General features: G+C 51.0%; 1 protein-coding gene across 3 annotated transcripts in view; it reads left to right on the forward strand.

The window, feature by feature from the left end:
- Window positions 1-3052: 3052 nt before the first annotated feature.
- Igsf9b (immunoglobulin superfamily member 9B) overlaps window positions 3053-25800 on the forward strand; it is a 52742-nt gene continuing 29994 nt past the window's right edge. For all 3 annotated transcript variants that reach the window (XR_015048919.1, XM_021172649.3, XM_021172650.3), the window contains exons 1-7: window positions 3053-3302; window positions 13304-13501; window positions 15557-15703; window positions 20749-20900; window positions 21782-21899; window positions 23160-23301; window positions 23478-23623. Coding sequence is in view for 2 of the 3 variants with exons in the window: in XM_021172649.3 (XP_021028308.1) it covers window positions 3239-3302; window positions 13304-13501; window positions 15557-15703; window positions 20749-20900; window positions 21782-21899; window positions 23160-23301; window positions 23478-23623 (967 nt within the window). In the remaining variant the exon portion in view is untranslated. The remainder of the gene's footprint in view (window positions 3303-13303; window positions 13502-15556; window positions 15704-20748; window positions 20901-21781; window positions 21900-23159; window positions 23302-23477; window positions 23624-25800) is intronic.

Below are 25800 nucleotides of genomic sequence, written 5' to 3' on the forward strand. Positions count from 1 at the left end.
AACTGTCTCAAAGTAGATGCTCCATACATGTTAAATAGATGTGTCTCTTCTACCTCAAGGATTCAAGGACCTGGGGCTAGACTATGGACTCAATTTTGCCTATACCCCAGCCTCAGAGGACACAGAACACCATTCCACAGGCGTCAGATGCTGCTATGAGCATATAAAAGGGGATGAATCCTGGAGTCATACAGTTGTATTAACCAGGCTTTTTTGTCATTTTTGTTGATTTGTTTTGTTTGTTTGTTTTGTTATCATGAAATATTCAAGGAGGTAGACTCATGAAGAAAAGAAAGATTTACTTAGCACACAATTCTGCACGCTCATGGCTGTGGTACCTGCACTGGTTTATTTCTGTTCAAAGCCCCAAGACAGATGGAAGATGGCAATAGCTTTAGCATGTGCTGGCAAGTGGCTGGATTTCAAGCCAGGTAGCAGGTAGAGAGGAGGAGGGGCCAGCCTTTCTCCCTTCATAACAGCGCCCCACCCCTGCTTTGTTTTCTCTTCTCTTTTATGAGATTAGGGTCTCTTGTAGCTCAGGGTGACCTTCAGTTTTGTGTGCAGCTGAGGATGATCTTGTACTTCTGACCTTCCAAATGCTGGGATAATTACCTAGGCCACCAAGTCTAGCTCTGCTCATGACAGCCTTCTTATGAGAACTACCAGGGAGATTCCAGGAGAATTACCTAGCAGTGGCATGACTTCCAGTGATTAAGGACTTCTCAGTAGAACTCATGTTTCTTTGTGTGTGTGTGTGTGTGTGTGTGTGTGTGTGTAAAATGTATATTCACACAGTGTTGCTGACACACCAGAAGAAGGCATTTGATCCAATTACAGATGGTTGTGAGCCACTATGTGGTTGTTGGGAATTGAACTCATGACCTCTGGAAGAGCAGCCAATGCTCTTAACCCCTGCCCCCCAATCTCTCCAGCCCCAAACTCACATCTTTATATTAAACTATATCTATATGTGTTTGTGTGTGTGTTTGTGTGTGTGCACATGAGTGCAGTGCCTGTAAAGGGGTGTTAGATCCTTTAAAGCTGTAGTTACAGATCATGGACAATTACCTAATAAGGATGTTGAAAACCAAACTCTGCAAGAGTTGTGCACGTTCTTAACTGTCAAGTGTCTCTCCAGCTCCTAGGACTTACGTCTTGAAGGTTCCGTTCTTCCAATACTGCCACCTTGGGGATCAAGTTTCCAACAACATGAACGTTTCTGAGGTCAAAATTAAATCATAGCCTAGCCTCATCATCCATTTTTCAAGTGGATCCCAATAAGTTTTGATAGACCTAGGACCCAGAGGAAGTATGTATAGGCGTATATAGATGTGTGCAAACCTGTTTATGGGGAGACACGCACATGTGTGTGTTGGAGGTAGAATTGGTGCATGTTGTCTGAGAATTGATGCGTCAATGAGATCTAGAGCGTGCAGCTTTCACCAAAGCCCCAGGAAAGAAATGTCAGCCCAGAAAGGACCAGTGGCCCATGGGAATATATTCACAGAGTGATAAATCATGAGTGTGTTCGCATGAGCAGGGCGAGTGAGCAAGCAGGAGGTATTCAGAAGTCCAGTTCTCCAGATTCTATTCAGATGATAAAAGTTCATTAGTGTGCTTGCTTCTCTGCTTAGGAGCCTCAGCTTTTCATCTCCTGGGTGGCAACGAGAGTGGAGTTCTCCAAAAAGAATGGCTCTCTATCACTCAAGGCCACTCTATGTGAGATGCACGAGTCCATGCGCACACATTGGCTTTTCCAGCAGCAAGCTGTTGGTCTATGGGAAACTTCATGCTCTGTGCTTATTGAGAGATTTCCTTCATTGCCCCTCCATTTCTTCCCTGGCCAACAGCCCCTCCTAGGGAGCTGTGCCTCTCATCACTGTTTCAGAAGCTTGAAAGAATAAACATCTCCACGGCAGCCTCAGAACGCTGATGTGAGATGGTTGTAGAGGCTTTCATGTTACTAATTTATTCCTTGTGTAAACACAATTGTATTGGGGGAGGAGATGAAGAGATGCTGGAGTAGGGAGCCTGGGATATAGGAAGTTCTTCCAGCTTCTTTATTTATTATCTTCTGCAGAAATGAGGAGGACCTTTCCCTTTTCCTTGGTTCTCCACCTCACCCCCTGATCGCTCACAAACGCCACCTTGACTTTATGCTGCTGATATGGGGCTGGGCTCTCAGTAAGGTAGGAGAGGAAGCAGCATTTGTGTGCAGGAGAGGCAGCATTTATTTAGAGAGAGGGGGGAAAAGTTTAATGGCTTTAGTAATCATGAACAACGATGACCAGCAATGGGGGTGGCAGTACGTGTGCACATGTGTTCCAGAGGGGTCTGTGACTCGCCGCAGCTGAGCCAATGACTCATTCCAAATTTAGCGACTTTTAGAGGTCATTTTAGTCATCCTCCTGGCTTTGGGCTGGATGGAGCCTAACTTAATATAACGTTTGGTGGAGGTAGTGTGTTCTAAGAGAGTGTGCAAAGAGTGGGGGGTGGGGTGGGGAGGTATCACGTGGTCTCTTTGAACCGTTCTCCAGAAAAGGACGTTTCCTAGTTTCCCCAGGATGCTTGGGTTTCCCTATGCCCGTATCAGCGTGGTCCTCCCGGGAACTGCTTTTTTTTTTTTTCTTGATAGAAACCGGATGTTGGATTCTCAAGGTGGGCGGGGGCTCCATCCCCTCGGACCTGTCAAGGGTTATTGAGATTCTTAGGGTCCCATTAGCCAGTACGAGAAGCTACCATTTATTTAATCAGAAACTTGCCTTGCAGTATGAGCTGAGAACAGAATAGAGCAAAGACGTTACAACGCCTTTTCCCAGGCAATGCGCATGATTCTGCGGCTCTGCTCGCTACACTTCAACGCACCTTGAAATGGGCTCGCCTCCTTCGCGCAGCGACGGACTAAGAGTTTAGCCAATCAGTGCCTAGACTCGTGAGCACTGTCCAATAAACAGCCGGCAGGGGCGGACCACCAGGACAGGCCCGGCTAGGCTTCACCGTGGACCTGGCTGCGCTCTGCCTCGGTTGGCAGTGCAGGTGCCGCTGCGCCGGGGCCCGGGAGGCTGCGCGCGCCGAGACGAGCGGAGCCAGGAAGGGATGGAGAGCGGGCCGCCCGGGCTACAGGAGCACCGGCAAGGGGCGTAGGCGGGCGAGAAGCGGGCACTGAGGCACGAGAAGTGTGCAGACGCAGGAGCACTTTGCGATAGGATGAGGCTCTTGGCTGGCGCGCGGTAGTACTATGATTTGGTATGTGGCCACTTTGATAGCAAGTGTGATCAGCACCCGAGGTCTTGTGGCTCAAGGTGAGTTGAAGTGCAGCATCCCTCCTCCAACCCTCCTGGCGTTTCAGACCTTTGCTCCAGGGTCTGGCTCCCGAACCCCGGGGGCGAGGCTCCGGCTCCGGCCAGGCGCACCTCCGAGCACTGGCCCGGGCAAGGGCTGGGGAACTGCGGGTGGGAGGAACTCGGCGGGAAGGTGCGGGAGCCCTTGGGCTGCGAACGCCTTGGAATCTAAGTGGACTTAGTCTACCTTAGGCCCCTTGGTTCACAAACACACGTCGAATCTGAGCTTTGGGGAACCCCTAGTGCTCTAACTCTGGCTGCTGGGGACTTTGATGGTCTTTAGGCAGGGTTCCGCGCGTCCCAGCCCTGCACAGCACCGCTGGATGGAGGAGCCCTTGAAGGGAGGCGCGATTAAGAGGTTGGGAGTTCCCGCAGCCGCCTCTAAGGGACCGGGTTCTCCGCCCCGCGCCCTTCCTTTCCACACATCTTGGCCGCGGAGATCGGATCCCCTTGGCAGGTGACAAGCAGAATTGACCTAGAGGCTCTGAGCAGCGTCTGATCTTCTTGGTTCTGTCGGCCGCCCGCACCCACCTTGGCTGCCTCTGGGCCCCGGCCAGGCAAAAGTTCCCGGGGAGGCGCCGTCGCCGCGCTCCAGGCTGCCCGGTCCAGCGGCCTCAGGGCGTGGGCCGCGAGGTAGGGGTCTGCCCCGCTGCGTCTCAGAGTCGAGTGGGATTTTTATTTCTGCCTTCTCGGGTCTGAGCCCAAGAAAAAGCTAGGGAGAAGCCAAGGCGCGGGGTGCATACTTGAGCGCGAGGGCTTTCGCTTTGGAGATGGCAGAGCTCTGGGTGGCACCCGGCTCTCGGCCCTTGTATGGAAGTCAGAGTCGAGCCTGGAAGCTGCCAGGACTCTGAGCTCACGGTTTCTGCGCGCGGAACCGACCCGGCTGCGGGCAAGTTCGCAAAGCAGGGAGATGGCGGCGGGAGAGGAACGGTCTGTGGGTGGAAGGCGACAGGGTGGCGAGATTCTGCGGACTAGGGAGCCTTTTTGAAGGGCTCTGCTGGAGGCGCGGGCTTCCCCGGCTTCTTTTGCACCTTGCCTCGGGGCGTGTGGGGGGGAGTGGTTTGAGAAAGTTTCCGGATTGGAATGTATCTCCTCTGCTACTTGAGAGGGGGTTCTGAAGCGAGAGAGGAGGGCGAAGGGAAGGACAGCTTTCCAACAAGCACTACGATGGTCAGGATGGTTATAAAGGTTTCCGTTTGTCAGCTGGGAAAACCGAGACAGAGTGACCTCAGAAGAAGCTTATGAAAAAAAGGTGGATCTTGCTGTGCTTCTCCCTTCCCCCTTCCCATGCAGTCTTTCAGTGACCTCCTCCTCCTCCCCTCTGGGTTTTGGTATATTCTGCTGTGGGGCTGTCCCTGAAAGCACAAAAGGCTGTGCTAGCATCCGAATTGAAGAGACACCTAAGGAGGGCTCTTCAACTAGCCTCTCAACTTTAGCGAGGGACAGATTTTTTTTTTTTTAATTTAAACACAGACTACAGGAAATTGGGTTTATATTGCCGAGATTCACAGAATGGCTAGACTGAAGAAGGAACTTCCCAGTGTTGAAGGTTGTTGGTTGTGAAGGTTATTGGTCCTTCTGTCTGGAACTCCTACTCTCCTGTCTGGGAGCAAGGGTGACCTGATTGGTCTTGGGTTCTTTTTAGTCTGAAATGGCTCAATGAGGCACTTACAGACATAGGCTTACTGATAAATGGACAAGATTCAAATCCTGACCGTCCCACTTGCTGACCCCATGACCTTGGACACATTTCTCAGCTTTTCTAAATGTCACTTACCTCAGTGGAAAGTGGGTTAGCTGTAGGAGTTTGTAGAGGCTTGGAGTGTGTGAACAGTTGTGACGAAGTGGCTGGGTGCCTGTTGTGAACTATGTGTTCACCAGACATCCGTGGTAGTATTTCAGGATCTATGGGATGGGATTCCTAGCTCCCTAACCAGCTTCTTCTCGTTGGGTTATGCAGGGAGCGGAGAGTTAGGAGTGTGTTGGGGGGACATTCAGAAGATTGCCTCCGAGGAAGCTAGACCCCTTCCTGGGCTGACCTTGTCTGGTGGAACCTCTTTTTCCTGCATCCCAGGGAAGTGTGGGTGGGGCATGCAGAATTGCTTGGAAGTCCTTTACAAGGTCTGCAAAGCTGAAGTATTGCTGGCTGCCAGATGCTACAGGAAGGATGCGGAGCCCAGCCTAGAGAGGGGGAAGGGCACCTGCTTGCCTGTGAGGCCAGTGCTGATGAGAGGCCTTATGGGATCCAGATGTTCTGAGAGGGGCAGAGGTGACTTTGGAGAAATCCTTCAACCTCAGGGACTGTCCAAAGCAGGAGTCACTCTAGGTGAAAAGAACCAGGCCCATCAAACTGTCAGCTTGCAAGTCTGGGACAGAGGTGGGCATGGGCTCTTCCTTTTGACTCTGGTCAGGCATCTTGAAAGTAACTGAGATCTGTGATCCAGTTGGGAGGGTAAAGAAAAGAGAAAGGCGGAGGCAGGTGGATCTCTGTTGTACAGAGAGAGTTTCAGGACATGGAGAAACCCTATCTCAGGGAGGGGGGGAGGGAGGGAGGGAGGGAGGGAGGGAGGGAAAGAGAGAGAGAGAGAGAGAGAGAGAGAGAGAGAGAGAGAGAGAGAGAGAAAGAGAGAAGGGGAGGGAGGAGAGGGGAGGGGAGGGGAGGGGAGGGGAGGGGAGGAGAGGAGAGGAGAGGAGGAAGGCTATTGATGTAGTAGTCTCTGCATCACAGACATCTGCCCAGCAATGTGGGGGAGTTTCCACACTATGTGGAAATCCTGAGTGAGGTATAATTGACATTCAACCTCCTGTAAGGGAGGGAAGTCTGTTCTTCATTCCCAGTGCTACCTCCACCGAGTCTGCTGGTGGACTCCCTGGCTCCTGTGTGCCCAGGCAAATGAAAATCTGATTCAGATTCTGCTTGTGGTTGGAGCAGTGCCCTCTGTCCTCTCTGGCTTTGTCCACCCAGCCTTCCTTTGTTGATGGAGATGAGAAGGAGTATGTTTAAAGCCCAGGACAGCCTCTCAGCTGGGAAGGACTTGGTGCCGGGTGGTGAGTGCTGGTATGAGAGTGTGTCTCAGGACATTTACACGGAGGCGGGGGTGTGTCTGGTAGGAGGCCCCCCTGCATGAAGCTGGAATAGGTATGTGTGGGAGGAGGCATGATGCTGCCGAGTACTGGAAAGAGTCAGCTGGAAGCAGTAGGCCGATAGCCCAGCATGCAGCAGTCTCTGGAGTTGTCAGGTCCCTGGTTCAGGTGGTTTCATGTTTATATATGAGACAGAGAGCTGGGGTCTGGTTTCTCAAGGAGTAAAGGTTGCCCAGTTAGAGAGCTGGTATCCGTCCCTTCTTTGCTGTGCCTGGCACTTTCCAGGGTCTAGGCTTCCTCTCTGTCCTCAGCAGGGCAGACCCCAGCTCTCAGAGTTGGCTAGCTTGTACGGTTTGCTTTTTTCCCCTCCGTTCTGCTGGGTGCTCATTAGGTTTCCCTGCAGCCCTCCTGTTTGCACTGAAAACGCGGGGGTGGGCGGTGAGGCCCAGTTAGGAAAGCATCAGGAGCAGTGAGATTTAACTGATTCCTGTCTCCACGAGAGCTGCCCCCTTCTGGAGGCTTCTCAGCTGCTCTCCCCACCCCCACCCTGGAGTGACATGACCCCCCCCCTTCCCTCTGCTTCCAGGGATGGGTTGAACAATTTGTGTGAAGAGTGGATCTTGATGAGCTGTGATTGGTGAGAACTTTTGGCTTTCAGAAGAAGTGTGCATGTGTATGTGTGCGCATGTGTACATATACGTACGCGCCCCAGGATGTGCTATGTATATTCCTCCATGTATGTGTGAGTGTGCATATTTTTAAATGTGTGCACACACGCATATATCCCCATATGTATGCGCCTCTGTAACCGGTGTTTCCACTTAGTTAGATGTGTACCATGCCCTTGCAAGCACTTGTGTGTTTGTGTGCACTTGCGTGGAGCACATCAGGACAGGAGCATTTATGGACAAGTTTGAGGTAGGAGCCCCTCTTTTGAGTACTTTGGGATGCAGCGAGACTGCTCGGCAAGCTGCTTGCTTCCCTGTTCGTTGCTCTGCACCTGCATCCCTGTTCTCGTAGCCCAGATGTTCTTCGAGTTGGAGGCTCCAGCCCAGAGCTGGGGCGAAGAACTGCCTGAGGTTCAATACCGAAAGCCTAAGTAACAGGGCAGAGATGGGGAGCCGACTGCCTCTCTTGCTAGGAGGCATTGGTTGCCTTCAGCCAGGCACAGTCCAGGGTAGATAAAGAAAGCTCTGGGTATCTGGGGAGATGGGAGAGGATTGGGGTTGGAGGAGCAGCTTGCAGTCAGGCTTCTGCCCCAGGGGCACTGCCCATGGGTGTGGTCTGGTCTGCCGGAGGCAACTGACCTATTTTTCTTAGAAATCTTCCTGCTTTCCTATTCGCTCTTGCATGAGTAACCAGGAGAGTGGTGAGTGGAGATGGGGCCTCTTTGAGGGTTTTGTAAGTTCCGTGGGGTCAGGGCTGTGAACTGCCTGCCTGACCTTCAGACAAAGAGGGGACTGATAACCTACGTGGCCTTGTGCCTTCTATGCTGCCCCCTTATCTTCTTCCTGGTGAAGTATACCCTAGATGTGGGGATGTGGCAAAAAGCTTGTTCATGGGCACAGATTGTAGCAGTGATGCATTGCTCTCATCCTGGTTTGGAGCAGGGATGCTGTTGCTCTACCGGGAGTAATCTCTCACTCATTTCCTATGCCTATCGGACCTATGGTGCCCTTACTGGCTAGCCTTGTGGTGTACATAGCAGGGTGCCCTGTGGAGTACACAAGCTATGTGAGGACAGGCTTCTTTCCAGGTGGTAGGGCTAGGTTGTGGGTGTAGGGGGTGGGTATGACTTCACTTTTCTGCTGAGGAGCTATGGACTGAGATTGAGTTACAGACTTCCTTCCTGCCCGTGGCTCCTGGGGAAAGGGTTCTTGGAAATATAATCTAGCCCAGCAAATTAAGGTCACTAATAGCACTGGCACTACCAATGCTATTGGAGGCGGTGGTGATGCGGCAGTCCAGCCAGAGGGGTTGGAGGTGGAGCCCAGTCCACCTAGTACCTTGCTGTTCCTAAAGTTGGAGCTTACCTAAGTTTATCCCTTGGCCTCCTGGGAGGGGTGCAGAAAGGCTGTGAGGATATTGGTCAGGAGCCACAGCAAGGTAGGGCTTTTCTAGAGTGTGAGAGTCCTTTCTAGGTAGAAGGATGATAGATGTTATAGATGGTCTCAAACCCATCCAACCTGTGTATGCAGAGAATGGGACTCCCTCATGTCCTGGGTACTGGTTCTATAGATCTAGGCTAGACTCTCTGAGTGCTTCTTACCCGGTGCTGGGTGGCAGGAGCCAGCTTTCTGCTGTCCTCAGGTCTTCCTCTGGGTGTGTGCCTCCCACGTGGTGAGAGCCCAAGTCTGCTGGCTTCCTGGAATCTCCTGGAGCCTCCTGGCCTGCTGAGGAGGAGGGATTGGGGGACTATTGGGGGCTGTGTCTTTTTTGGACTCAGCAGGGATTATTTTTAGGCTGGCAGATGGAGGTGGCAGTGGCTGTCGCTGGTATTATTAGACAACAGGCCTGTGGTTTGAGAGTCTGGTGCCCAGAGGAGGAGGAAGAGGAGGCTGCCATGAGGAGCCATGGAGGCTGGTAGTCAGCCTTTGTCTTCCTTCCTCTTAGCCACAGTCCAGGCTGGCAGGACTTTCAGGACCAGGTAGAGTGACCTTCACCAGATGGTCACCATCTGATCTAAGTGTTTCTAGGAGGAAGGCCTATTCAGAATCCATCTGTGGTCTTGGGATGTAGAGTCTGGACTCTCAAAACCTCTGCTGACTGTGGGTGGAAGCTCTGACTCTGTATAGGGGAGAGAGGCTTTGGTCATGTGGGTTCTGGAAGGACTCTTGATCCACTATTTGTTACTTAGGTAACTTTTGGGAAACCCATTTGCAAGACAGAAATAGCAGAACTGTGTCAGGGGCCACACTATGGGCATGTAGCATCATACTCCTGGTACAGACCCTGTGTGTGTGGCTGGGTAGTGTTCTACTTGTCTCCTGGGTACAGTGAGGGTTTCTGCACCTGTCTCTTGCCCCTTTTCCTGGTACTGAGAAGTAGTTTTCTATCCTAGGACCCTTCCTTCCCAGACCTTTCCAGGCTCCAGGTTGTGGGGTTGTGCCAAGCCTTGGATGCTTTGTAGTTCTGTGCACACAGGGTGTCTGCTGGCAGCTTTGGACTCAGCTACCCACCGGGTACCACCTGGCCCAGAGAATGGGAGATTTGTATCCTATGGGCTTTCCAAAAGGTCAGCCAACCTGTAGGGGCCTGCCTGTTCCATCTACCTGCCCTCTTGCTTTCTCTTTCCTGCCAGGGTGGCATAGCCCTAAAAGTGGGTTGGGGAGCCACTCAGGATTCAGATTCTCTTGAAAAGTGCATGTGGGGCTCAGGGTGTTTTCTAGCCTTTTTGATGTGCCTACCCCCTGCCAAAGCCAGTCTAAGGGGGGTGGGATCTGAGGTCATTATTTCTAAGCATTGTCTTTCCCCTCCTCCTTCCCCTGCCTTCCAGCTGTTCTCTGTGGCCCTGCTGGGGACTAATTTGTCTGTCTACCTTCTGTAGGCGATTTTTTGAGTTTCAATGTCTTTTGTTATGGGAATTGCCCGAGTGACTCTCTAGTTGGGTTGGACAGGCAATCAGCTTGCATGAGATACATTTGTGCCCCTCCCCCCTAATTCCCTGACCTGAGTCTCTTTCACCCCTGGATGGGGATTTGCTTGCCCTTGTGTTTGATTTCCCAATTTCTCCTTTTTCAAGCCCCTCATTAATGACTCCCCCTTGTCCCCTTCCCACTCATTGATCTTTTCTGGAGAGATGTTTATTAGACATATTTTGGCTCAGAGAATATGAGGCCTAGAGAGAAGTGTCTGTGGGTAATAGAGTGAGGGAACATACCCATTCTCTCTCTCTCTGTGTGTGTGTGTGTGTGTGTAAGGTGTGTAAGAAAGGAAAGAGAAGATGACTATTTTCAGATCCAGAAACCCAGGAGAGCTTGTGCTGAGTGTGGAGGCTGAGACATGGCTTCCCCCTCATCTTCCTTGTGGAGAAACCTGTCTCATTTTGTCTCGCATATCATCTTTGGGATGCATCCACTCTGCAGTCACTTGCCTCTGTTTGGAATGCCCCTGAGAAGAGATGCTGGTGGGAGAGCACTTACCCTGCTATTTGGGGGTGTGCTTCATGCTTAGGGCTCAGGGCACCCAGTCCAGGGGCTGGCTGAGGCCAGGAGTATGAACCTGCAGCCTTCTTTCCAGGGCTGGGAAGGAAGGTGTGAAGAGGCTGCCTTATTGAGATGCAGTGAGAACCAGGCAGTGCAGGTGCAAATGAGCAGCTGGCACTGTGGGGACCCATGCCAAAGGTGACCTACCTCTGGGCATTGCCCTCCAGAGTCTTGGACTTGGCAGCCTGTTGTCCAGAGCAGGAGTTGACTATTAGAGCTTCCTGATGTTCTCCAGCTCTCTGCCTTTTGCCTAGACTCTAGGGGCAAAGGTGCTACCTTTCGTGAGCCTCTTTGGCCCCGGGAAAAATCCCTTTTACTTTCCCAGGCTCTTATAGTTTGTCTCCTAATCTCCACATAGGCTGTGCTGCAGATAGTTTTGCATATGTGCACATACATGCACATATACACTTGTCCACCCTTCCAGAACCCTTCCCCCATCCCCATTATTTTGGCTCATGGATGCTGCTGGGAATTTATTCCTTTTGGTCCAGTTCTGCTCTTTGTATGCCTGGATTCAGTAGGCTTTTTTTTTTTTCCTCTCATGTGTCCTATGGGATGTGGGGGATGCTGGGGATGCTGGGAGGCACTCCCTGCAGCTGGGCTCTCTTCCTTTCTGGAGGGCCTGGGCTGCAAACAGCCTGCAGCTAGGTTGGGGGCGGGGAGGCTAGGAAACCTGCCTGGGCCTCTGGCAGGTGAGTGCAACTGCTTTGCTCCAAAAATACTCAGTGATCTTAGCTCTTTCTCTAGAAAACAGTGATGTCACCGAGAGCCAATAGGCTTCTGCAAGGGCTTGCTTCCCTCTCTGCCTCCTCCTTCCTCAAGTTGCAGAGAAGAGGGAGGAGAGGGGAGGGGGGGGGAAGGAGACACAGGCGACACACACCGACTCCTTGGAGAGGTACAGACAAGAAACACACATGCACATAGAACAGCTCCCCATTTCTGACAATTAGGCAAAGCCCCATTGTCTGTCATAGGGCAGCAGAAATCTACAGTCCTCACTCACAACACACACACACACACACACAAACACGGGGCGGGCAGGTAGACAGAATCACCCACATAGGTGGGAGTAAGAGATGGAGGCTTGACAGAGAGACATGAGGAAGGAGCATGAGAGAGAGAGAGAGAGAGAGAGAGAGAGAGAGAGAGAGAGAGAGAGAGAGAGAGAGAGAGAGAGAGAGAGAATACACACACACACACTCACACAGAGAGAGACAAAGACAGACACCCAGGGCAGGAGTCAGAAGGAGAAAACAAGACCTAGAGAAAGGAGAGAAGGTGGTATGGAGGACACAGAGGTAGATAGTGATCAGGAAAACACGCACACATGGCTAGGCACACAGATGTGAAGGGCAGACTGAGGCATGAGCTCACAAGGTCAGAGGTGAAGGAAGAACAGAGATGGACCCACAAAGCTCCCTTGCTCTCCTGCAGGGTCTTTGGGTGGGACGGCCCAACAAGCTTCAAGCTTGTGGCCTCCCAGTGGAGGCTGCTGTCCTTGGTACTGACTGCCCTGGAGAGCTGAGCTTGGAGGGTGGTAAAGGAGAAAGTGTGTAGATAGCTCGGGCTGGGGGTGTCATGGGCAGTTGAAGGAAGGCAGGGGTGAGGCCGTCCTTCTCCGAGGGAGAAATGATCAAGGTGACCTTGCCATCTCCCTCTCCCTTTCTGATGTGAGGAGGGTGTTCGGCTGGAGATGATCTTCAGGTTCTTTTTGCTCTGATATGTGGACAGTGTCCCTGGAGGTAGCCCCTTTCCTGGCTCCTCAAGCTTGCAGTTTGGATAGGGTGGAGGCCTCTCCTGCCAGCCTCCCTCCCTTGCCCTCTTCCCCATAGGGGTGTGCCCTCACTAGCTCCCTGATTCTGATGTCCTCTGTGAAAGGTAGGGGGTTGCTCCAGTGCCCCTCCTTTGTCACCACCATCTTCCTGCCTTAACAGTGATGTCTGGGGCTACTGTGAGAGTCTAATAGATTCAAAGCCTGGAGATTGGAGGGCTGCAGTGCCTCCTGCTCCCCTCTGCAGCAAGACTGGCGCAGTGGGTTGGAGGAGGGGCTGGAGAGACTGCTCCGGCCCACGGGGCTTTCCCTCTGGTGTTGCCAAGCAGCCTCCTTACTTGTTAGGGATTCCTCGCTCCTGTATGGAGGAGCCCTCTTGTTTAGAGCTGTAACACCAGGCTGAGCTGGAGGTGGGGCAGAGGAGGAGGCAGGATCTCTGCCTTCGCCCCCCCTCCCCCAGGCTTCAGTGGGAAGTACCCTGCTTCAGAAAGATTGCAGAATGTTCATAGGGACTACAGTTGGGCAGGATCCCAAGGGCTGAAAGCCCTCCATCCGCTGTGTCTGAGCTCCTGATGCTTCGTGGGAGCGCAGGGGATACCTGAGGAAGGCAGGCCAGGCATATCATGCCTGCTGCTGTTTGGACCTTTGGATGGGAAGTCTTGCTTGCAAGACTAGAGAAAATGGGACACCCCTTCCTTTCTTCTTCTCTTCTTATGCCATACATGAAGCAGGGAAGAGGGAGATATGCCTACGAGATGGGTGTCCTGGGTGTACTAGGGACTGTTGGGGAGAGCAGGGATAGGTCCAGAAGTGGGGAGGCGAGGGTGGGATATCAGTATAAACTGTAGGAGCAGGATCTTTTTTGCCAATTCCTCATGTGTCACCTTGGCTGTCCTTGGTAGGTGCCCACGGCCTGCGAGAGGAACCCGAGTTTGTGACTGCTCGAGCCGGCGAAGGTGTGGTTCTGCGATGCGACGTAATCCACCCAGTGACAGGACAGCCCCCACCCTATGTTGTAGAGTGGTTCAAGTTTGGGGTCCCCATCCCTATCTTCATCAAGTTTGGCTACTATCCCCCACATGTGGACCCTGAGTATGCAGGTAAGCTGTGGGCGACAAGAGCTGTCCCCCTGTCTCTCCACCACCCCCTAGGTTTTAGCTGTGTTATACCTCCCTTTCAGGGCTCAGCGGCATCCACCGAGTCCTAGCCACTCTTCATCTTTCTCTGTCACTTCTGATATTTCTCTTGACTGGGCCTATTATCTCTGTGCTTCATGGTCTTTGCCTTTTCCCTTCTCTCTTTGTCCTCTAGTGGGTTTTCACCATAAATAGGAAAGGAAGTCGAAGAGGCAGACATGAAGCCTGCATCTTCATCCTGCAGATGTGCTGAGAGCCAGGACTCCAGTGCAAGCTAGAAAGAGGGACCCCTTGGAGGAAGCAAGGGGCAGAGGGGGGAAGGGAGTCAGACACCTCTTCCACCTTTCCCTGGGTATGGTACAGCTCCGGTTGCAGGATCAGCTGTCTGTATGCCCCCATTCTCCTGACTCTGAAGTTGGGGTGTCCTGTGCAGAGTCTGGTATATATCTTCACTTCTTGCTGTCTGTAGTCCTGGCAGACATCTGATTTCACCTCCTATGCCACTCCCCCCTCCCCACACACTTTCCCTGGCCCTGTTTATGTCTTGCTCTGTAATTATTCTGCCAGCGTGGTCTCCCTGTGACTCACTGCTGCTGCCCTGCCAGCCTGCCAGTGAAGAGGGCTCGGGGTGTGTGTATGTGTATGTCTCTGAGTGTGAATGTGTGCTGGAGCTGAAAGAAGTCAGGCGACAAGCAGGACCTTACTTTTACCTTTCTTTTACCTATGGCTTCTGAAGTCTGAATTGCCTTCTCTGAGAATGCATTCTTTTTCCTTTCCCTCCCTCCTTCCTCCCTCCTCTTCCTTCCCTCCTCCCTCTCTCCTTCCTCCCTCCTCTTCCTCTTCCTCCCCCTCCCTCTTTCTCTCCCTTGCTCTCTTCCTTTGGTACTGAAGATGGAACTCAAAGCTTTGCACTTTCCCCGCCATTGCTGTACCTTTGAGTTCCACCCCAGTTTCTAGGACTTGGGGTACCCCTAAATTGCCCCCTCCACCTTCTTACTCACAGCCCTGCTGCCTTAGCCTCGTGAGTAGCAGGGGTTGTAGGACCTGGATTACTGTGCCAGGCTCTTTCCTGTTTGTCTTTCTTCTGAGTCTATGTCCCTCACCCTCCCTTTGGCCAAGATTAACTTTGATAGTTCTTTTAGGCTGGCTGGCATCAGAGTTCCTACAAGGAAGGCTTGAGTCTGAGGCAGGAAGGCAAACAGAGGAAGAAGTGGTTTGGGTTTTGATGAATGTGGGCTCGACTGGAAGATGAGGCAAGAGGGATCTCTGGATTGCTTTGTCCACTGCAGTGTGGGCAGGACTCTGCTATGCTCTACGTACCACAGAGGTAGCTAAAGGCTAAAGAAGAACCACCAGCCTTGCCTTGCCTGACCCTTCTAGGCTGGTCTATGGGGGGATATGATGTCATCTTGGTACTAGTAGTGGGAGTGGGAGGGACCAGGCATGTGGCCCTGGCCAGTCTTAACTCTGCCTGTTCAGGGAAGCCAGACAAGGAAGTTGGGTCAGATAAGTCTTTGGCACCCAGCTGAGACAAGGATATTCTGGGTCCTGCTAGGCTCCCCACCTCTATACTTTTCTATATCTTTCTCTCTCTTCTCTCTGCACCCATCATGCCTTTCTTTTGCTCAAAATCTCCAAAAGAGTGGGTATTTTTGAAGGAGCAGAGGCTATTGTCAATGCCATAAACAGCAAGCTGCCCTTGTAGGCTGATGTAAGGGCCACGTGGGGGTGGGGGTGGGGGTGGGGGTGGGGGTGGGGGTGGGGGTGGGAGTGGGGGTGGGGTTGGGGGTGGGGGTGGGGTTGGGGGTGGGGTTGTGACTCCATGACCAAGGAAGGTTGCCTTTGCTCTCTGTCTATGCTGGGTGCTGACTCCGTTTGGTGACACGGCCACCACGGAAAGTGATCTGAAGGTTATGATGGGCCTCTTTTTCTTTGGCTATGGGAGAAAGAGAGCGGGTAGATTTGCTCTGATGGATTGGTCTGATGGCTCACTGGGTTTTGTCCACCGTGTTCTCCCAGGCCGGGCCAGTCTTCATGATAAAGCATCTCTGCGGCTGGAGCAGGTGCGCTCTGAGGACCAGGGTTGGTACGAGTGCAAGGTACTCATGCTGGACCAGCAGTATGACACATTCCACAACGGCAGCTGGGTCCATCTCACCATTAATGGTACGTAAATCTTTTGGTAACGGCCAAATAAGATGACCTCTGTGGCTTACTCCAGAGGAAGCCCCTCTACTGAGAGAAGCCCCAGTAAGCTCTGGTCCCATAAAATCTTGGTTAATGTCTCCTTTACATCTCTTCAATACGTTCCTGGAATTTATGGGTCAGAAGAGTGTGTGAAAGCAGCAGGTCCCTTGTGTGCAGGGTCGTATCAGGGTTCCTCTGGGGAAGGTACAAATCTGCTTCTAGGAACCAGGAGGTTTGAATTGGTCAGTGTTGGTGTCATTGTCTAGCCTCGGATGACTCTGCTAGCCCAGGATGTGTCTCTTGTCAGGTTGAGTTCCTTGTGTCTCAGCATGAATCTTCCTAGACCGCTCACTTAGTTTCTCGTTGAGTGCATTTATTTGGGTAATAAGTACCAAGGGTCTGTTAACTTCCTAGCCCTACACCAGCTGCTAGGTAAATACTGTGGAGTAAACTCAGGCCCATTTCCTGCTTGAACAGGGTTTACCAGCTAATAAAATGTGAGAATCCTGGGAAGAGGAACGGTTTTAATGGCTGTCAGTTATTTATAGCTCAAGTTAAATGGATTGTGCTATGCACAGATACTTTTCAAGTGTCTGACTAGGGCAGGGAGGCCTGAGTGAGCTTGTGAACTCCAGGCTTGGTCTAGGCTGGGGTGTCCTGGGTCCTCAGTGGCAGTGGTCTGAGGGTCTTCATGGAGGGAGAGGTTCTAATCGCATCACATACATGCCGAGATGTGCAGCATCCAGTGTAAGTCTGGGGTTACAGATGCTGTAGCCACAAAAGAAGAATCGCTGCTCCTACACTAGAAATTTCTCTTGAGATGGTTTCACCCTGAGGAATGGTTCTGTCTTCCTTTTCCAGTAGGGTTGGGGGAGACTCATACTCTCTCTGGGTCCGGGAGCCCGTCCAGGGAGAACAGCGTATTTTAGTTTTTTCTTTTATAGATTTATTTATTTATTTATTTATTTATTATGTATAGTGTTATTATGCCTGCATGTGTACATGCCTGCAGATCAGAAGAGGGCACCAGATCTCATTATAGGTGGTCATGAGCTACCATGTGGTTGCTGGGAACTGAACTCAGGACCTCTGGAAGTTCTTAACCTCCGACCAATCTCTTCAGCCCATAGTTATTTCTTAAAAAAAATATATATATATATATATTTTTTTTTTTTCAGAGCTGGGAAATCAAATCCAGGGTCCTGTGCAGATCAGGCACATCCCAGAGTTACATTCTCAGCCCCAGGAAAGATTATTTTTATCAAGAGGGTTGGCCTATAGTGCAGGACACTTTAAAGTTGGTGGTCCAAGGTCCGAGGTGGGGCAGTCACTACGTGCTTGTTGGTTCTGCTGTTGAAGGCAGATCTTAAATCTTGTGTGGATTTTCTCCAGCAGCAGCCAGCTTTCGAGAGACCATGAGCCAGTTGTTGTGTGCTCAGGGAAAACTCCTGTCACTGGGAACACAAGCAAATCATAACTCGGAAGGGAGATTTGCTGCTTAGGGCGTTCATGATCGAGCACCAAGCCAGGAGATCCTGCATTCATTCATTCTCTCTCTCTCTCTCTCTCTCTCTCTCTCTCTCTCTCTCTCTCTCTCTCTCTGCCGTTTCTTATTGCCTGAAACTGCCTTGAGGTGTGGCCTATCTCTCACATCATCCTGATTGATAGTATCTATTCCGGGAAACCCAGACACCAGCTATGCAGCCAAGAATCCTGTTCAGGGAGGTTGGGAGCTGATGTTCTGCTGGCCATTGTCTTTGTTTGCATGAGTTGATTCCTTAGGCATTTTTAATTTCTCGTAGTTGAATAGATGTGGACCAAGACCTGCCAAAGGTGTGACTTATTTCTTGAACCCGTTGCATATTAAGTCATGGGGGACAGTTAAGCGGAAACTCTCTGAGTTTCACTTTCCTCAGAAAGAGCCTGTTTGTAGGGTGTTGCAAGGTTCCATGCACTGCTGTGTGAGATTGTCTAGAGCACTGATTATCTGAGGGTAGTTATGGGCAAGACAGCAGCCACATTTCTCACAGCAGCGGGAAAAGGGGCAAGCAGATCAAAATGTGGGTGGCAGGGATAGCTAGTGAGAAGGCACTAAGGACTTTGGTCCTTTAAAAGTCTTCATGAATCTAATCAAAATTATCCATGTAAGGTGTATTTCACAATGTCCTCTCCGTGGAAGGCTCTGGGTGTCAGGCAGGGGCCATGACCCAGTCTTGGTGTTTATCTCTTCCAATCATGTCAAGAAATGATTGCCATGTGTCTCTGTGAGCACAAAGGTAGAAAAGAGTTTCTGAGAACATGGCCTCCGTCCAGAATCCTGGTGGTGGCAGCAGGGGGTGGGACTTAGGCAAGAGCAGGGAGTGAGGTGGCAAGGGTCCTTCTTGAGAGGAATCTGCAAATCTGGGAGCGTAAAGGAGGAGAACAGCTTAGGTAGGGGGTGCAGGTAGTCTGCGGACATGCAAGGGCTGGGCGGCGCATGGAGGCTGAGCAACCACGCTTGAGAATGACACCTTAGCTGAGAGCAGGTTGCCATTACCCAGGAGCAGACCTGGAAGATACAGACCAGAGTTCTGCATGAGAGAGAGCTCCCTCTCACCCAGCCCTCGGTTTCCACTCTTCCATAACTTCTTCCTGTGTAAATATTTCCATTCTGGATATAAAGGGGCAGGCGGGAGCCTTTTGTCAGTCAGAGCAGAATGTATAGCGTTGGCCATTTTGTGACAAGGGGAGTACACTGGAAACAGAAAGGCCAGTAAAGAAATAAGAGTTACAACAAATTATCTCATTCTCCTCCTGTGCTTTCTGTGAAGACTGGTTGGGTGGAAACAATCTCAGTGATTCCTCTATTGCACATAAAATACCTCCAAAGTCCAAGCCAAGTCTCGCTTTAGGTCTGGTGTATGGCTTGGAGGCGAGGCCAGCTTATTTCTAACCTGCGCTATTAATTATAGGGCGCTTGCGAGAGGACTAAGCCTGGAAATGCAGCTGGCAAGCTAACACCTAATTCAGTAAATAATTGAGAGTCAAACCATTATTTCCCTGAAAACTTGAAATTGTTCAAAGTGCGTTCCTGATTAGCACCTAAATAAGAAAGTAATTATGTAATTAGTAATTAATTTGTCACTTCAGGACATAATTTAATTTATTATCTTTTCTTTTAAGCTTGACACCGAGGCAATAGAGGCTGTGGTTGAGTTAACTGACTTTTCGGGGGCAGGGTGGGTGAATGTGGGCTCTGGTGTGAGTGTACATTCTCAGTGCCTGTATGCTGGAGTCCCAGGACACCTTTACAAAGACTTGGGAGGGCTTGTCACCATTGTGCCTAGTGTCTTTCTGATCACTGGCTTTCCTGAGGACGTGTGTTTTATGTGAAGACGTCTACTTCTTTATTTATCCTGTAGTTCCAAATGTCCTTGTCTACCCATGCCAGCTGTGGGCATTGGAGATTCAAGACCAAGGTGGCCCTACATGATCATGCCTCTAAAAGGATGCAATGTATGTACTTGCGTTTGTATTGGACTATAGATGTGTATGTTGTAGGCCTTCATTCATTTGTTTATTCCACTCATTCTTCCATTCAAGAAATGTTTGTTGAGCACTCCTGGTCCGTCCAGGAACTCCGGGACACTTGAGTATTCAGCGGTACTAGGAAAAGCCACCCGCTCACATGAAGCACAGAAATAGGATCTGGATGGAGAGTTCCAGGCTGAGCCAGAGCTCTGCAAATGGATGGTGTTGAGGTTGGGAGCTCTGGCTGCAGGGAGACACAGAAGGGCAGTGTTTTTAGAGGCAGCAGGAGTAAGCATAGAGAGATGGAGTCCGTGTGGCACAGGCAGGACCCAATCCTAGCTCCCTCTGACTTGACTCTGGCAGCACAGTTACATGGATGGCGAAGGAGCCTTTCTGAAGTTTTTCCTTGGTCTTCAGACCAAAGCATCCAGGGATGACAATGACAGTATTGATGGCAGAAAATCAGAGTTTGCTGTGAGCATTAGCCTGCATTTTTCACAAGATCTCTCATAAATCTCATCTCATTTACTACCTACATTAGTTCTAGAGGACAGAGGATTTAGATAAAGCCCACGCAGTCTGAGGAACCTGCCTGAGATTATATGCCAGGCTAGTACTTGAACATGGGCCCTTGGGCAGAACCCTGGTGTTGTTGGCTTTGGTGTTGATATTCAGAGAAGCCATTTTGGAAGACCGTGGAACCATTACTCCAAGAGGTTAAAGTTGGCCAGGCTCTACAAGCAGCGCAGCAAAGGCAAGGAGTTCTTAAAAGCTGATTATCCAAACAGGATAGAACATTAATCACACCTTCAGTGCTTGGGAGAGGATAACCTCTCATGTAATCAGGGGAGAATTAAGAAGGTAGAAGCCTATAGAATTCACTACTCAACCCCTTTATCCATAGGAGCCAAAGAGAAGGCAGGCAGGTGGGAAATTGTTTTCCCCTGTCTGGAGAATGTGGTAAAAGTAAGACTGTGCATCATCCTTAGCCTGGGACCTGTATTAGGCCTTGATGAGACTGTCAGGAAATCTGCAAATGAATGGGTTTGGTGGAACTGGGATACAGGACGTGGGAGGCTCTGTGCAGTGTGATAATCCTGAAGGGAGGTGGAAAGTTCTTCAGCCTTGTTTAGGTCTTGTTCCTAGCGCTGAGCGTGGCAGCTTCCCAATAGCGGGAAGCTTCACTGGGAAGGAGCTAAGTTCAGCCAGATGAGTATAGAATTCAGAGCTAGCCAGACTGAGGAAAGGTCCAAAGCTGACCAGATGGTCCCTTCCAGCAGCTCAGGCACAGGGTGTTGATTCTTTCAAAAGCTGGTAATCCAAACAGGATGGGCCATTATTCGAACTGCAGTGCCTGGGAAAGGCTAATCAGTAGGTTCTAGGTCTTTCCATCTCCGTGATATACCGGGTAGGAGTTTCTGCACTCTTTGTTCTTGACCTCTTGTCCTTGCACGCAGCAGAGTTCTGCACAAGTAGATGGAGTCCACCTCTCATTTTCCTGTTGTCCTTTGCAGCCCCTCCCACCTTTACAGAAACACCCCCCCAGTACATCGAGGCCAAGGAAGGTGGAAGTATTACCATGACGTGTACTGCTTTCGGGAACCCTAAACCCATCGTCACCTGGCTCAAGGAAGGGACCCTCCTCGGTGCTAGTGCAAAGTATCAGGTGAGTCAGCTCTCACCTGGGTGCCACAGTCACTCTTCCAGACCCTCTCTCCCTGCCCATGTCCCATGGAATGCAGCTGGCCACCGAAGGTATGCGTACATGGCCCAGGGTGGAGGCAGGCAACCTCATGGCCTGACTTGACTACAGACATTCTGCTGCCTCTTGTAGTGAGGCCCTTGTCCTCCCTGTCCCTGTACATGAGTCTCTGAGGCTATTTCCAGCTTCTCAGAGCTCATCTTCTCATTTAAGAGGCTTCCTGGTTACAGAGACAAAGTTTGGAGCTGAGACAAAAAGATGGACCATCTAGAAACTGCCATATCCGGGATCCATCCCATAATCAGCTTCCAAACACTGACACCATTGGATACACTAGCAAGATTTTGCTAAAAGGACCCAGATATGGCTGTCTCTTGTGAGACTATGCTGGGGCCTGGCAAACACAGAAGTGGATGCTCACAGTCAGCTATTGGATGGATCACAGGGCCCCCAATGGAGGAGCTAGAGAAAGTACCCAAGGAGCTAAAGGGATCTGCAACCCTATAGGTGGAACAACAATATGAACTAACCAATACCCCCCCCCCCCCCCCCCCCGGGAGCTCATGTCTCTAGCTGCATATGAATCAGAAGATGGCTTAGTCGGCCATCAGTGGAAAGAGAGACCCATTGGTTGTGCAAACTTTATATGCCTCAGTACAGGGGAACGCCAGGGCCAAGAAGTGGGAGTGGGTGGGTAGGGGAGTGGGTGGGGGAGCATGGGGGGGACTTTTGGGATAGCATTGGAAATGTAAATGAAATAAATACCCAATAAAAAAATATGGGAAAAAAAAGAGGCTTCCTGGTGAGGCCCACAGGTTGATCTTGAGTTCTTTCTGTGTCCCTAGGTGAGTGACGGTAGCCTAACGGTGACGTCAGTCAGTCGGGAGGACAGAGGCGCCTATACGTGTCGAGCATATAGCATCCAGGGTGAGGCTGTGCACACAACCCATCTGCTTGTTCAAGGTAGGGGGACTTTTTTAGCCTCTTTCTCCCTGGAACTCTGCAGGAGGCTTCCAGGCCTTTTGAGTCATGGAGAATGTTTTTCTCATGGCACAGTCTGCCCACTTGGGGGTGGTAGAGGAGCTGAGTGGGACTGTCTTCACGTGTGTCACTTACCATGTCTCTCACCTTGGTCAGCTGGGAAAAGGGCATCTCATGGTGTGGCAGGGAGACAGGCATGCTGAGCCATTTTTGATATTCCATTGAGAGAGCATTTCTACCACGTCTCCACCTTCCTCAGAGAGGAAACACCCTTGGGTCATCTGTCCATCAGTGATGACATCTATTTGTCATCTATTTGATAGGACTATATCTATTTGATAGGACTATAATCCAAGCATCTGACTTTGTTTTTCATATATTTTTTTAAAATTTATTTTTATGTTCATTGGTGTTTTGCCTGCATGTTTATCTATCTGTGTGAGGGTGTCAGAAGTTTTAAAACTAAAGTTACAGACATGTGTGAGATGTCATATGGGTGCTGAGAATTGAACTCAGGTCCTCTGGAGGGGCAGTCAGTGCTCTTAACCATGGAACCATCTCTCTAGTCCCCAAGCACCTGACATTTAAACAGTATCAGGGACATTGAGTAGAACTGGCTTCTGTCGTCAGCTGTGAGATGGTGGCCTGCTCTGTCTGGTGCCAGAGTGCCCTTTTAAAAAGGGCTGACCATGGGCAGGAAGGGGTCTCTGCCTCATCACACTCTGCCTTCTAGAGTGACAGGGGAGTTAAGGGAACTTGTGTCTAGTTGGCAGAGCATCTGTGGTGACACTCTGTCCAGTGTCCTCTGAGTGCTGAGCAGGAGCTGAGGCAGACATGGGAGGCAGCATACCTCTGAGGGAGGGCCACAGCCCAGCTCTGCTGAGGTCTGGCCTACTCACCCCAAGGCTTGCTGGATTTTGCCTCTTTGTTTCCCAGCCTTTGCTTCTGAGTGGCCAGAGACAAGATCTGCCCTTGTACCTTTGGGCCTGAGCTCTGTTGGAGAGCGTTGGGCAGTAAACGTATATGGAGGTTATAGAGGGCTGGCCTGGAGATCGTGGAGCAGCTAGAGATGTGGTACAGAAAGGGTGCCTGAGCCTCACAGCAGCGGGAAGCATCTCTGTAATGGCTACCTGGGCTCTGCTGCCTGGACACCCCATCTTCAGCATCCCAGAGCTTCCTGAGAGGCCTGGCATGATAGCCCTCTCAATCAGGAGAGGTGATGTTTATTCCTGTTCTCCCCAGGGCCTCCCTTCATTGTTTCCCCTCCTGAGAACATCACCGTCAACATCTCCCAGGATGCTCTGCTTACCTGCAGGGCAGAGGCGTATCCCGGCAACCTCACCTACACCTGGTACTGGCAGGATGAGAACGTCTACTTCCAGAAGTGAGCAGCACCCTGCTCCAACCCTCTCACATGGGTCCCCACAGGCCCCTGCCTTGAGAGAGGGGCCCTGGCAGTGCCTGGGAACCCTCTAGGGGAGGTGAAGGGACTCATCGTTACCTTGCTTGTATTTCTGTCAACATCCCTCTTCTCCTTGTCTACTTGTCACTGTTTTGCAGTGACCTGAAGCTAAGGGTGCGGATCCTGATTGATGGGACACTGATCATCTTCCGAGTGAAGCCAGAGGATGCTGGGAAGTATACCTGTGTCCCTAGCAACAGCCTGGGGCGCTCCCCCTCTGCCTCAGCATACCTGACTGTGCAGTGTGAGTAGGGGTGAGGCAAGAGGGTTCTGGGCAATCTAGTAGGTGCAAGCTGTACGAGTTAGATTTGAGGTTAAAGACCCAATATGTTTCTGAGGTCTAGAGGAATGCTTGAGGGAGGAGTAGGATGGCTCCAGAGGAGGCCATGATCAGCCTGGCCATAGAGTTAACTGTCAGTGGCAGAGGTCTTCTGTGGGCTGGTCATCACTGGGTGTTAGCCAGCTCATTGATTCAAGCTTAGATCAGGTTCAAGGATAAACAGACCTTAGCTCTGAACATTTACCATTCAGAATGGTGGCTCTTGTGTTACCAAGTACTGGTTGATACCTGGACCTTGAACTAGTTGCTGCTGGGCCCTTTTTCCTGGGTGTCTGAGGGATCAGGGTTGGTTCCCCCCCCCCCCCCCCCCCGTTCTACTCTGCCTTTGCATATGGGAACACTGTGCACTGAACGGAACAGGACTTTTCTGGGTGACTTGTTCTGTTTCCATACTTGGCTCCTTCTGGCTACCTAGTCCCTCTGCTCTGGGGCTGAGAGACTCAAACGAATGAGCTGTTGTTCAGCCAGACCCATAAAGAGCTTCTGTGTGAGCTCGAGATTTCACCTAGTATTAATACTTGGGTGCCGACTGTTGCTTTCCCACCCACCCTGTGACAAGCTGGACATTGTGACAGCGATAGATGGGATGATGGGTAATGAAGATTAATGTCTTCCTTTTGACTTATGGGTGGCCCTGTCACTCAGGCAATGAAGATGCATGTTGTTGCTATAGGTGACATAGGTGACAGACCTCCACTATTAGAATGCTGGTGTGGGAGAGTGACATATACCGGAGGACATGGAGTGGCAGGGGTGAATGATGTAGCATGGGATTTTAAGCCAGGCTCTGAGCTGAGGACAAGTAGAACAGTTAGTTGGTGGCCGTGGGAGTGTTCCCTGTTGGCTGCATACATCTGAGTGTCTGCAAGGGTCTGCTGTGTGCACGCAAGGTCCTGGTGGTGAAGCTGAGTTGAGCTTGCTGTGTCCCACCTCACTCCTCATGCTGCGAGCTTTTTCGTTTCTGTGGGATGACTTTGCTGGTAGAAGCTGAGGCCTCAGTTCTTTGGCACTCCTGAGAACTCACAAGGACTTGTAGCCCACTGTGGTGCAAGCTCCTGCCTTTTATGAGCTGGAAAGCCCAGCACACTGGGTGTATCCTCCTGGACCTGTAGTAGGAAAAGCAGGAGACTGGATGTGCTCATGTGGCACTGGAGCGGAAGGGCTACAGGGAGGGGCAGCTTCACCTTGTGGGTGTGCCTCTGCCTCTGGGCTGGGTGCAGGCAGTGCCACATGAGCCAGAAGGTAGCAAGGATGCAGGCGTGATCAAACCAACAGGGATCAGCTTTCAGAAGGATGGCAGACCAGCCAAGATGAAGGCTTCATCCTTGGAGCTGTACGAAATTTTCTTTTGCAGAGGCAATTTGGTGGCTCTGGCTCTTCTCAGCACCAGCACCCACTCCCACTTGTCCCTTTTCACATCCCCGCCCCTACCCCCTTCAAAGAGAATCCAGGGAGTTGAGATTTATAGGTGGGTGAGACAAGGATCTTTGTTTCTGCTAAGGAGCAGTGTTCAGAGTATTTCCCATTCATAAACCCTTTGAAAACCTTGGAAGAATTGAGAGAGAGAGAGAGAGAAAGAGAGAGAGAGAGAGACAGAGAGAGAGAGAGAGAGACTATTATACAAAAGTAGGAAGCTACATCTAAATATATAACTCGGCCTGGTATTTATGTAAGGCTGTTCTCTGAAGAGCTCAGAATGCTTGAAAGGCACCAACCAGCTCATTCATCACAGCCTTCCGAGCTCTGGATCTTTCTCCTTTGTAGCCCCAGGATTCCTGGGGAGAAATGAGAAGAGATGACTTAACTTGCTGCACAGGACTACAGGGCCTCTCCCATCTGTTCTGGGGCCATGGTAGATTTTAACTTTGAACTGCAGAGACGGGTGGAATACTGAGGCCAAGCGAGGCCAGACACCCAGCACAAGGAATACTTACCATTATGCTTGGAACATCATTGTGCATAGCACTGACATTGCTTTTTTGGGGGTTAGGATACAAAGGAGTTGGAGAAATGCATGGTCATTGTTGGCTAGGCAGGGCTAGGGGTAAAGTCTGCAGTGAGAGCTGTTTCCATATTCTGAA

This window comes from Mus caroli, unplaced genomic scaffold, assembly GCF_978045245.1.
Source record: "Mus caroli unplaced genomic scaffold, Mus_caroli_1 scaffold_11, whole genome shotgun sequence".
Classification (NCBI taxonomy): domain Eukaryota; kingdom Metazoa; phylum Chordata; class Mammalia; order Rodentia; family Muridae; genus Mus; species Mus caroli.